The sequence below is a fragment of the Rhinolophus sinicus genome, chromosome 4, assembly GCF_057876585.1.
Source record: "Rhinolophus sinicus isolate RSI-liver-muscle chromosome 4, RSI-T2T, whole genome shotgun sequence".
Taxonomy (NCBI): Eukaryota; Metazoa; Chordata; class Mammalia; order Chiroptera; family Rhinolophidae; genus Rhinolophus; species Rhinolophus sinicus.
The window spans coordinates 102,312,113-102,324,728 of record NC_142504.1 but is presented as its reverse complement, the minus strand read 5'-3'; the positions used below and the strand labels follow the sequence as shown (position 1 = coordinate 102,324,728).

At 37.5% G+C, this 12,616-nt stretch overlaps 1 protein-coding gene across 2 annotated transcripts in view; it reads right to left on the bottom strand.

The window, feature by feature from the left end:
- Window positions 1-8,781: 8,781 nt before the first annotated feature.
- POLI (DNA polymerase iota) overlaps window positions 8,782-12,616 on the bottom strand; it is a 24,380-nt gene continuing 20,545 nt past the window's right edge. For both annotated transcript variants that reach the window (XM_019721913.3, XM_019721898.3), the window contains one exon: window positions 8,782-11,254. In XM_019721913.3, coding sequence (XP_019577472.3) covers window positions 10,409-11,254 — 846 coding nt within the window. In that variant the 3' untranslated portion in view covers window positions 8,782-10,408. The remainder of the gene's footprint in view (window positions 11,255-12,616) is intronic.

Genomic DNA, 12,616 nt, shown 5'->3' with positions numbered 1-12,616 from the left:
TTTTAAATTGTTTTTCCTTCACTTACTGCTTAGATTGATAATTGTAGGAAACATGAACGTAAAACTTGAAAAGAATGCCACTAGAATTATGACCAAAGATATCTAGAATTTAAAATGGAATGAGTCATGAATTGATTCTGGTTTCTGGCCAACATGCAGTAGCTCATTCCTCGCAAGGACGCTGCACAGAACAGAACAAACAAGCATAGGTGGAAAGAAGGCAAACTTCCTGGGACCTTTGACACTTGAGAAATGACATAGCGGTGAGTCATTTCCTTATTGCCTCCGGTAGGCTCCGGACAGGGCGCTGCAGAAGCCTCCAACCTGGAACCACCAACAGGCAGGAACAGCAAAAGCTTCAAGAAAAAGCCTGTTCTCCTAGCCGTAGGAGTGGCTAACAAAAGGGTGGCCTACAGAACAAAAATCTTTTTGACGATGCCCAGCCTACACCAGCCGAACAGCAACCTAAAAATTGCACTGACCTCATGGTACGGTTTCAGTGGGACAAAGCAGAGAGATGATCTTCCCCCCACCTCATCCCTGTCCCACAGAAGCAGGTGGTGGTGCTCTGACACCCCCACCCTATGGTGTCGGCCAGGTTGAGCAGGGAGCTAATCTTCCATCCTCTACCTGGCAGAAGCCGACAGCACTCTAATTACCTTCCAAGTGGTGCAGGCTGACCACACAGGGAGGTGGTTTTCTGTCATCTACGAGCACAGTGCTCTGATCCCTGCTGGGGTAGTGCCAGTGGGGTCCCGTGGGAAAGTGAGCTTCCACCTCGCCTGGCAGCAACAAAACTGAGCTAGTTAGTGCGAAGAAGGGCTAGTCACCATCCAACCCCACTGCCCTCCCCTGACCCCTGGGATCACCAAGGCCCAGCAGGATGCTGAGCCTCCATCCCCACCAAGCACCCGTGGTTTCCCTCTGTGTATGTTGAATGGTGGCCCCTAAAAGGTATGTCCCTGTCAAATCCCTGGAACCTTGAATGTGACCTTATTTGCAAAAAGGATCTTTGCAGATGTAAGTCAAGGGCCTCAAAATGAGATCCTGGAGTATCTGGGTAGACCCTAAATCTAATCACAAATGTCCTTATAAGAGATAGACGGTGGGGACAGGTGGAGAAGGCCATGTGAGGACAGAGGCAGAGATGGGAGTTCTACAGCCACAAACCAAGGAACACCTACAGCCACCAGAAGCTGCAAGACACAAGCAATGAGTCTCCCCTACAATCCTCAGAGGGAGGGTGGCCTTGATGACACTTTGATTTCAGACATCTGGTCCCAGAACAGTGAGAGAATAAAACTTTTTTTAAGCCACCACATTTGGGGTAATTTGTTACAGTAGCTGTAGGAAACGAATACACCTTTGGTGTGTGGGCAGGGCTCAGTGGGGAGCTGGGCCTCCACTCCCACCTGGCGTCAAGGTGAAACAAGGTAGTGGGACAAGGGGCTCGTCAGCACTGCCTTTCCCCACGCCCCCCTTGGTATCGTCAGGACCCAGTGTCAGCCTAAGTCCAGAATGTTGTGCTATGTGGTAAGTGCTAATGCAGTTCCTCTTGAGCCAGAGACCTATGAAGTAAAAAGACAAGTTACCTGCCCTCTGCCTCCACACACACACACACACACACACACCTGCCCTCTGCCTCAATACACACACACACACACACACACACACACAGTACAAGAGAAAAGGAAGAGGATGACCACGATAAGCAGTCCCCTCGGAAAGGGGAAGCTTGGAAGCACATAGTCACTGGTTCATAACAATTCTGATACCCCACTGGGCCTCCCGTTTTGGCAATGGGGAAATGTTCCCGGATTAAACCCCAATCCTGCTCTCTGGGAGTTGCTCCTTGACGCCCTCGTCACCACAGCTTTTGGTGACACTACCTGAGATGTGCTCCTTTCCCCATCCCTTTCCTTTACTCTTTCTGAAGAAATGACGCTTGTTTGCAGCTGAGTAAATTTCTCAGGCTACTTCCTACCCAAAGAAAGTCAAGGCCCCAGAGCAGGCGTTTTTACAGCTTCACTCATCATTTAGTCAGGCAGTTGGTGTTTTAGCTAGTACCTTTCTTTACTTTGAGCTTTCTGTACCTGGTTACGGTCCGTTACACACTCCAAAGCCATACCTATAACTGGTACCATCATACTCTTCTCTAGATTTTTTTACTGCTACTTTTGGATCAGGCTTCTGAGAGACCAAACCCTTAGGATGTCGTCCACTTGAGATCTACTCAGCACTATCTTAACTCAGAAGTTTTATCAAAATATCTGATAGTCACAATCTTGATGTTTGACGTGTGCTCATGTCTTACTGTGACACTGATAGCTGTGGTGGCTGGAGATAAGACAACAGTTTTATTTTCTAATTTACTAGCTCTGGCTCTCCATATATTACCTTTAACTTCTGCTTACAACCCAATCAGTTTTGTTTTTTTTTAAGCTCAACTTTTTTGGTAGTACTTCAGCCTATGCCGCTAAAAGCCACCAGGTGGCGATGTCTACATTTTGCCTGGAGCTGTCCTTGTCCAAAGCCAAAAGTTCATTAGGCAAATTTTGTTTCCCAAGGTAGTGCTGGCAGCTGTATAGAATGTTTCATAGCAGCTTCTTTATAAAACAGTTTCCTCACCATGATTCCATCCTCTACGAACAGTTTTCTCAACTCTCTATTGCTCAAAAGCCAATACCATATTATTTTAAGTTCTTTATTGTATAGGTCCCTATTTGTAGCTACCAACTTTGGTACCTACAGTTATCTATTACAAAAATAATGCCACAAAACCACACATTTTTTTCTTGACTCAAAAAGAATACACACATACACACATACTCATCATAAAGTTATCAAGCATCCACTCTTTCAGTATTCATATTAACTGTCAATCCCTTTCCCTACTCAGTATTAGGAGTGTTAACCAGTTTTCTACATAAAATAGCTTTCACGATCAATTACGGCAACATTTTATTTTGCAATAATTACAAATTTATACTTTGATGAATGGATCTGAGAAAGCTCATGAGACTTTATTTGGTTTCATCTAGAATGCTTACCACTATTTGAAAGTGAATATTCAGATGCTGATAATCTAAATGCTGCTAACACTGAACTAGATACTGTAGTCTGGCTAAGTCTATAGATGAAAGTTTCTATCAACGTCTCAAATTTTTCTACCCCAGTAGATCTGTATCCACATTACTTTAGATAAATCAAATGCAGGGTGAAATTTATTATAGTACAAGTTTGTAATATGAGATAAAAAGAAATTGCCACTATGGCACAAACATATGGCAGTAACCACTTTTTAAAAATCCAATAGTAGGGACGGCCAGATGGCTCAATTGGTTAGAGCGCAAGCTCTGAGCAACAGGGTTGCTGGTTCGATTCCCACATGGGCCAGTGAGCTGCGCCCTCCACAACTAGATTGAAGCACGATGACGTGGAGCTGATGGGCCCTGGAGAAACACAGTTCCCAATATTCCCCAATAATTAAAAAAAAAAATCCAATACGTAGCAATTTATACTCCGTGTTTCCCCCAAAATAAGACCTAGACGGACCATCAGCTCTAATGAGTCTTTTGGAGCAAAAATTAATATAAGACCCGGTATTATATTACATTATTATAAGACCCAGTCTTATATATTAAAATATAGTATAAATATAATAAAAGACCAGGTCTTTTATTAACTTTTGCTCCAAAAGATGCATTAGAGCTGATGGTCCGGCTAGGTCTTATTTTTGGGGAAACAGGGTATATGTGCATTTGCACACACAGACACACACACATGTATTTGACAGAGTCTGTGTACTGGCTTGCTTACTTCGATTCTTCCTTGCTTTTAATTAGAGGTTGGAAAGCTGAGGAAAACATGCATCCCAGGGGTTCACTGCACCTAGTCTTCTGGCTGCAAATTAGGTTCCACCCACTGGCTGAAGTGTTGTGAGAGTTGTGGGGCAGAGGCCATCTTTCCTTTTTGTTTGTTGTTTCTGCTGGCTAGCAAGGACAAGGACAAGTGAGGCTGTTTTTCTATACCAGTGTCCACTTGCCAGATTCTCCTGTGCCAAGAGATGCACGCATCAGCGACAGAGTGAGCAGCCTTGTTGATTCCTGGTTCCTGATTACTGGGTCAGTTGTGGGTAACTGTTCTCCAGTCTTCTAGCTGTCAAGAAGTGGCAGTGGTGACAGCGTATGGATTCCAGCGTCTGGAATTCAGGGTCACCAAGGGCTTCAAAAGAGACAACTTACCTGATGGACTGGTTTTGTCTAGTTCTCAGATTTGTTTCTGGAGTCCATGCCTAGAACCCACACCTTCAGCTCCCCCATGATTTTGTATCCATTTAATTCCCTATATTAAATCTCTTCTTGCTTAAAATATCTACAGACGTTCCAGTTTCCTGATAGAAACATTTGAAAGTTTATAGTTTTCTCAAAGGATTTTAGCACCTCTCCATATCAAAAGCAGCACTCTGAAAACTGAAACATCATTAGCATGAATCAACCTTATAGGAGAACAAGGTCATATATGGAGATTACATCTCCTTCCAGGAAAAAAAAAAAACAGTAGATAATACTGTGGGGTAACAGGATGAGAGCGAATTCTGCACCATTCAATAATTTATTTATAAGTGGTGGTAATATGGAAAAGAGAGAAATGTAATAAATAAGAAAAACAAAATAATTAAATCTAAGTTTGTAGACAGAAGATGAAAACTTGGACCCATACCAGGTAACTGGGATGAGACTAATCAGGAACCTCGAAGGACTATTCTCTCAGTAAAATGATGAACTAGAAAAAATAATCCACTTACAAAATAAAAGACAAATTAATGGTGTGAGGGGAGGGAATAGGAATATACCATGAGAATCCATGTCAACAGTCTGCCCAGATCTAGGATTTAATTTTCAAGGTGAGAAATTAAAATGGTCCAAGCTTGTGGTTCCCCAAAGAACTGACAGAATTAAGTGCAAATATATTCTGAAGAGACACATTGTATCCAGACCTTATAGGAGTCCCACAGTAAAGCCCAGCAAATATGAACCCACACTCCAAAATCACAGGACACATGAGGAAAAAGGCCACGTTCAGTAAGTTGCCAGCAGAAATAGTAAGACAAAGAATTCAAACATTTGTATTACCTAATACAGAATAAAAAATGTTAAAATAAGTAAAATAGAAACAGGACTAATAAAATGGGTTTAATAGATAATATAAATCCAAGTAGATTTTTAAGAAAATGAAATAGAACTTGGTGTCCTTCTAAGAATAGTGCAGAACAGAAACCACCTAGGTATTTTAAGCAGGAAAAGACTGATTTAATACAGCTAATTAGATACCTAGAGCACTGATGGGAAGAGTGGGAAGGTCTGGTTCAAGGTTCTGAGGGATGTCTACCAGAATATTATGGAGGCAACCTGCCAGGAGACATACTATGTCTAAGTCAACATTGGAATTGATAAATTCTCTGTCTCTCCCAGGAAACCGGAGCATAAACTAAGCAATATTATTACAAAAATGACGCATGTTTGCCAACCTTACTTCTCATCAGAAAAAAGTCAAAGGGGGCAGCAAGATATAGACTTCATCTCACCTTCATCATGTACATTTTGCTGCACTTTCACCTTTCAGAAATCATGGGAGTACATGTAACTGGCAAAACCTACTTTCCCCCCAAAGGAATCATGCTACATTAAGGATGTAATACTAATGTGACTTACTAAAGAGTAAGAAAGAAATCCCTAGATTCTCTTCCCCAGTTCCAACAGAGGACTAGAGGTTTATTCTCTAGAGAGTAAAACAGATTGTCTCTGAACTGGACAATGTCAAAGTACAGTTGAGAACATAGGAAGTGTACTAAAAACACGAGAACCAGATGACTTTATGTGTATCACATAGTGAAACTTCCAGACCCCTCCACTCCAACACTGGCAGCCAGACATCAATAATCCAAATAAGATATCTCAAACATCAGCCTTGAGAAACATAATTAGTCCAAAAGGCCTAGTGATACTGACATCAGGAGTTTATCCAAAAATGACCTGGCCAGATCATCCTTCACGGAATTCAAAGTTGACAAGTCCTACACAGCTACCAGAGCTTTCAGTCTTATTTTTAGTTCCCCACTCTTAATCAGACAAATAAAGGCAACTTTAAGAGATATTATGCAGTATGAGAAAATCTTTGGAAGTTCTATCATTAACATCTTTAGAGAGATGAGAAAATACTGTACCCAAGAAACAAGAATAGGACGCTATAGAAAGGAACATTTAGAGAACAAGAAATTACTCTTAGAAAATAAAATAGCAGAAACAAAAATTCTGCAAACAAGGTCCTATAATTACCCACCCTTACTTATCTGAAGCTTCCTGGGTGCAGTACTAGAAGGGGATGGGTAGAGAGAACCTATGATAGTAGTGTCTGTGAATTGAGCAGACAAGAGTTGGGAGTCTGGAGACACCAACTTGAGTTCCCTAGGCAGAGTCCTGGAGACGAGAGAGCTGCATCTCTCAAGTCTTTAGCTGACTACTGAGTAGTACATGCATGTGAAGTCACTCAAGTGTGGGGAAGGAACCACTTGAAAGGTGCAAAGGGAGCGATCTTCTGAGCCCACATAGGACCAGAAATATTTCATGTTATGACCAGCCAGAGTAAAAAACCTCACAAATCACAGAGCACATAACCTAGGTCCTCAGAAGGATTTTGCCTCAGTACTAGGGTAACATTGTTCCTAGACTAAATCATGCTCTGGTCTTACCTAATAAAGTAACTTATTAAAGCAACCAAGAACTCATGAATATTTATGAAAAAACAGAAAACAACCATTACCAACAAGGTGAAATTCACAATGTCTGCCACACAATTTTAAAAATTAGCAAGCATGCATAGAGAAGAATATGACTCACAAAACAGAATATGACTCACAAACAAATCAACACAAATAGATGAAATTAGAGAAGAAAAAGACCTTAAAACAATTATAATTAATATTTCAAATGTTCAAGAGGGTAGAGAAAAAAGTAAGTAAGCATTGACGATACAAAACTAACCCACATCAGGTGTCTAGAGAAATGAAATGTCTGACATGAAAACTACACTGAATAGAAATAACAGATTAGAAACTATGGAAGAAAAACTAGTGAACTTGAAGACAGAGCAATTAGAAACTTTCCAACGAGAAACAGAAAAAAACAAGACTGAAAGAAAAAATGAACAGAGCATCAGTGAGAAGCTACATATAAAAAACATGATACAAAGGAACTTAGAGCTAGACACAGAATAAAAATTGCATATTTTCAAAGATAAAAGTGAATTATCTTAAAATAGCTCAAGAGAAATCAATTCTAAATCTACAGTTCTAAAGACATAATTTCAGAAAGAACAATTCTGCTTTGAAGGAATGTCTGAGAGGCAAAAAACAAACAAACAAACAAAAAAACAAACAAACCGGTTGCCAATAAAAGATAACATCTGGGCAAATCTAAACACTGATTATTTAAAAAACTAAGATTATCCAATTTGTAGGTAAAATAAAGAACTAGAGAAATTTGATTAGAATTAGTATATTTTAACATCCTTGTATTTGGAAAGAGGTTACAGATATTTACCATTTTTAGATGTGAAGCACGTTAAAATTTTAATGGTAATGAAAAGTACTTAAAATAGAATGTTTAAATTTCAAATCAGTAGAAGGAAAATATGTAATAGAAAACACAGCCAATAAAAAAAAGACAGAAAAGGGAGAAGGATGGGAAAGAAGCACAGCACAGAACAAGAGAAAAATAGTAAAAATAAATCCTAACAGACTTACACTTCTACACTATGGTAGGACAGTTACACTGCAATTCTCCCAATACAAAACTAGATTCTGGAGAAAACAGACTTTTTAATTCATTACGTGGTTATACTATGTTAAGAGAAATCTCTAGGCCCCATCCCTCTACACTCACAGAGGGGGGAAAATCGAACTGAAACAAAAGCAGGAAAGGAGCAGGAAGCATCAAGCAAGAAACAAGTTTGAAAGGTAGGGTTTACCCTGAAGATATATGCTGACAGTGACCTGCAATTGACCTCTGGAGATAATTAAGTAAGGACAGCAGCAAGATCAAGACAGTTCAAACTAAGACAAACAACTGCATTCACTCAGGTCCTAGAAGGGGCTAATGTGGTGCCAATGGATTGGCATTGACTCACTGGAAGCAAACGCAAATCACATCTGAAGAAAAGCAGTCACAATTTATGTCTTCTGTCTTCCCATGGATTCAATTTAGCCACACACTCAAGGAAACAAGTCAAAATAGTACATGACAATATCCAAAAATTTAGACTTGTAAAAACTTAAAATAGTACTAAAATCATCAGAAATATAATATATTTATGAGTTTTTAAAAATTAGAAATAGACTTGTAAGAGACTGTAATGAACAAACAGGAAGATGAGAAAAAGAATCAAATGAAAAATATAATTATGGAAATTAAAACCATCGTTGTATTTTAAATAGTAGACCAAATATTGCTGGGAAAAAATTAAACATCAATGAACAAGAGACAGAACTGATGAAATTAGCCAAAATGCAGCACCGATAAACAAGATAATGAAAAACAGCAGATTAAGGGACATGACGGACAGATTAAGAAAGTCAATCATTTGTAAAATCGAGTCCTAGAAAAATATAGAAGCAATAGTTGAAGGGCTAGTGGCTATGAATTTTAGAGTAGTAACATGAATTGGAAGATACAAGATGTCACCATGTATCTAAAATAAATAAATTCACACTTCCAAACATTATAGTATTAATAAATCTGTAGAACACCAAAGAGAAAAGTTTATTAAAAGCAGACACAGATACAAGATAACCTAAAAAGTCAGATGCTGAGGCACAAAAATGTTGAAAGACTAAGGTCACAGAATAAATACCAAGCTATTTATTCTTGCATTCTCATTTCAGAAAGTATTATTTTACATTCTCTCTTTAAACTGACCAAAACTGTTTACTTTCTTACTTTTCTTAACCCTTTAAACATTTCCAGGTGTCCAATGATTTCTAGCTGAAATAATTACAAGTATTGAAAATTTTTTTAATGAATTATCTAAAAATGTAGTATATTCCTGTTATGATTTTGATTACCTTATCAGAATACTATATGTAGAAAATTCTATAGTTCTTGATCCACAGCACTATTTGCATGATTAAGTTCTGATTCTTGCTCCAAGTTAATGTTTTTGATAACCCCAAACTTCCTGTTAAAAATCCTTGGTAGTTAGCAAATTTTCAAATTTCAAGTTATCTAAAACTAAGTTCAAACTTCTTACCTAGAAGAAAGCATTTTTAAGCTATTCTTTATTCACGTTTGTGTACTTTATTTTTATCATCTTTTCTATAGACTGTATCTGCAAAGGTCATAAACTTGAGAACAAGACTTCTCCAAACCAGTGCTGAGGGATACGGGATACTTTGGTGGGTTTCAGAAACATCCTCTATGTCTTACAAATTATAAGATGTCCACATTCTTATATGGGAGGCAATTACAATGGAAGAGAAAGAGGACTCCCATTAATTTAATAACTGTGTATTTGTTGTGGGTATGACATCCTTAATCTCATCTCCAAAAATGTAGAAAAGATGCAAAAACATCTAACCCGTTGCTTTTAGGCCCTACAGACTGGCCAGAAGGGACTTTTTCCACTATTTAGCATTCTTACAGACCCACCACCTTGCACTGCTGTGTCCACCCTTCCCTTAATCTGCCTGCATGGAGATTTCCTTCTAGTTCTCTGTGATATGTACACTCCCCTCCCTGCCCACTCCTCACCTGGCCCCTGCCACACAATTCATTTATTCAGTATTTATTGAGTACGTTCTGTGTGGCAGACATTGTGGTAGGGTCTAGGTATAATAAGAGGCACTAATTGAAATACTATGGTATTTAAAACATCAACTTATTAAATGGTACATAGTACTTCAGTCAAAGATATCTACATTTTTAATAGGTGAGTTGGCAGTAGAATTTTTATTTGGTTGTTTCCTAATGCACTGAATTTCTTGAGCCATTCCATGTTTCACAGAAAAGAAAGTTCTTGCTATAGCATAGCAATGATTTGGCTAGTCTATTTTTTATGTGCAGGCATATATATCTTCCCCCTCAATTTATGGAAAATGTACTAATGCTGACCATATTTTTTATTGAAAAACAATATAAAATAGTTTTAGAGACAAGAGGAAGGTAATATTTTACATTACTTCTTCTGTTATGAATTTTTTATAGTTTGTGCCAGAATTTACTTCTCATAACTATTCTTGCTTTATTTGGAACACTTTGTGTTGTATTTCTACATTATTGAGTATCTACTAGTGTTTAATTTAGAAGAGCTTAATAAACTGCTAATCTGAGAACAATGGTCTTTCCCTTGCTTTTCAGACCTTTTTTTCCTGAATATGCTTATTATGTCCAGTGTGGAAATCCGACCCTGTCCTCTTCCAATCAGCCAACAGCTCTTTTTGTACCTCTTCCGGTAGTTCATAGAAAACTTCAGGGTCAACGTTGGAAGGAAAAGTAATTTTCTCATCAGTAGAATCCTGCTCTCCATTTTCTGCAAGTCTTTCATGATGAGAAACTGTTGCTATTAGTTTCTTGTGGTTATCTGTAGCGTGGTTTTTGGAGAAAAGTTGCTCGCTCTGTAAATTTGGAGATGAATGGAAAATAGATACATCAGGGTTTGTATTAGAAGAGTGGAATCCTTGAGATTCTTTAGGTTCTTCATTCATTTGTTCATCTTTTAATCTACTGTCCAAATAATGTGAATAATCCTTTTGGCTAGACGAATAAGAGGAACGACTGCTATTTAAGCCTGATGTTCCTGGTTCACAGGGCGATACAGAGGATATCTGTTTGCTATTGGACAAATGCTCTCTAGGATTTAAGGGACTACCCTGCATTTGTTTTGTAGAAAAGAAAGACAATACTCCTCTAGAGGCATGTAATGAACAACCCAAACTTCCTTTCCCTTGAATTTTTTCTCCAGATTTTCCAGAAAGTATTTCTTCTTGAATATCTACTGGAAGCTGCTTAAAAACGTCTTGGTCAATACCCTCAGGAAGTGAGCAGAGTGGGAATTCATCACTGTCCTTTTCTTTAGAAAAACTTATAGTATCTAGTGGAGACTCCCCAGTTCTTGTACTTTCAATTCTTCCAGTTGGTAGGAAATCCCAATTTGTTTCTTTGTCTTTGGAAAAATCCTCCATATAAGCGTCTTTCATTTTCTAGAAGACAAGGATAACAGAATAATTTATGCATCTAATATATTTTAAATATTCATGCTGCTGAAGTGTGACTGTACCTATTATCTGATATGTTTCTATCCTAATCAATAACTTCAGTCCTTTTACCAGTTCTAAGCAACTACATATGAGTAACCATCACAATTAGTCACACTATTGTGTGGATTTTACCCACTATTCCAGGAAGAGGTTCCTTCCTAGATAGCACTGAGCGAGAAGGTAGGTATGCATTTGAAGACATGGAAAGGATTTTAACAATCATGTATTCAAACTTCCAATTGTTTGAATAAAACAATGGAGTCCTAGAAAAGTAAATGATTCACCTAAGGTTATCTAAATATATACATACATACATACATCAAGGGCTGGTTTTCTAGAAATCCTTATTCTGAAGTGTAACATTTAACAGAAAAAAAAAAAAGTACTTCTATGGCAAAAATCCAACATCATCAAGATATAACACTCTTTTAAATATATACATATATAAAAAAATTTTAAAACACCTTCAATTCTAATTTGTATAATTTTTATGTAAAATTTTTTGCTTAAATTTTCCCTCTAGTTTTAAACACCATAAAAATGTATACACAGGTCAAATATGTTTCAGGAAACATCAACAAAATAATAACTACAAAAAAGTAAAAGGAGAAGAAGAGATTCGGGCCATTGTGTTTATTGAGCACCTACTGAGTGTCAGACATATACAAGGTACTTTCTCTTGTATTTACCTCTCTAATACTGCTATACATTCAGGACCTTTCATTCTCATTCTACAGATTAATTAAAAAGTAAACACCTCTGAAAATTTCAGTTAACAAATGGAATAAAAAGGCTCAGGGAAAAGTAATTTGAAGAGAGCACTAATTCATTATTTCTCTAATAACACTATTCTGTTCCATTTTAAGCTTAAATTTAAATGAAAATATTGCTAAAATTATACTGATAAAACAATAAAAAATAAAGAAAATAATAAAAACACTATAAATTAAGAGTTAATTGTAGATATGCACAACTTAGTAAAAGACGATTATTTTTTTAAAGCACCTCACATTTAGTAAATAGAGGTTTGCCAAATGGCCACACACACAGGGTTTTGTTTTAGTCATTTGAACATATGATTGGCCCTTGCCTCACTCTTAATTTCTACAATTGTAAAATGAGTAGTCATATTCTATCAATATTGTTATCAGAATTCAATTTAATTTCAAAACCAATAAAACTTAAATATTTTAGAAAAACACTGAAGGGGATGCTGGTAGCTTATTTATAAATTTATAAATTAACAGACAAAAAGATTTGATTTACAATATCTGGAAATATTTTCATATTTCTGAGCTTATCATC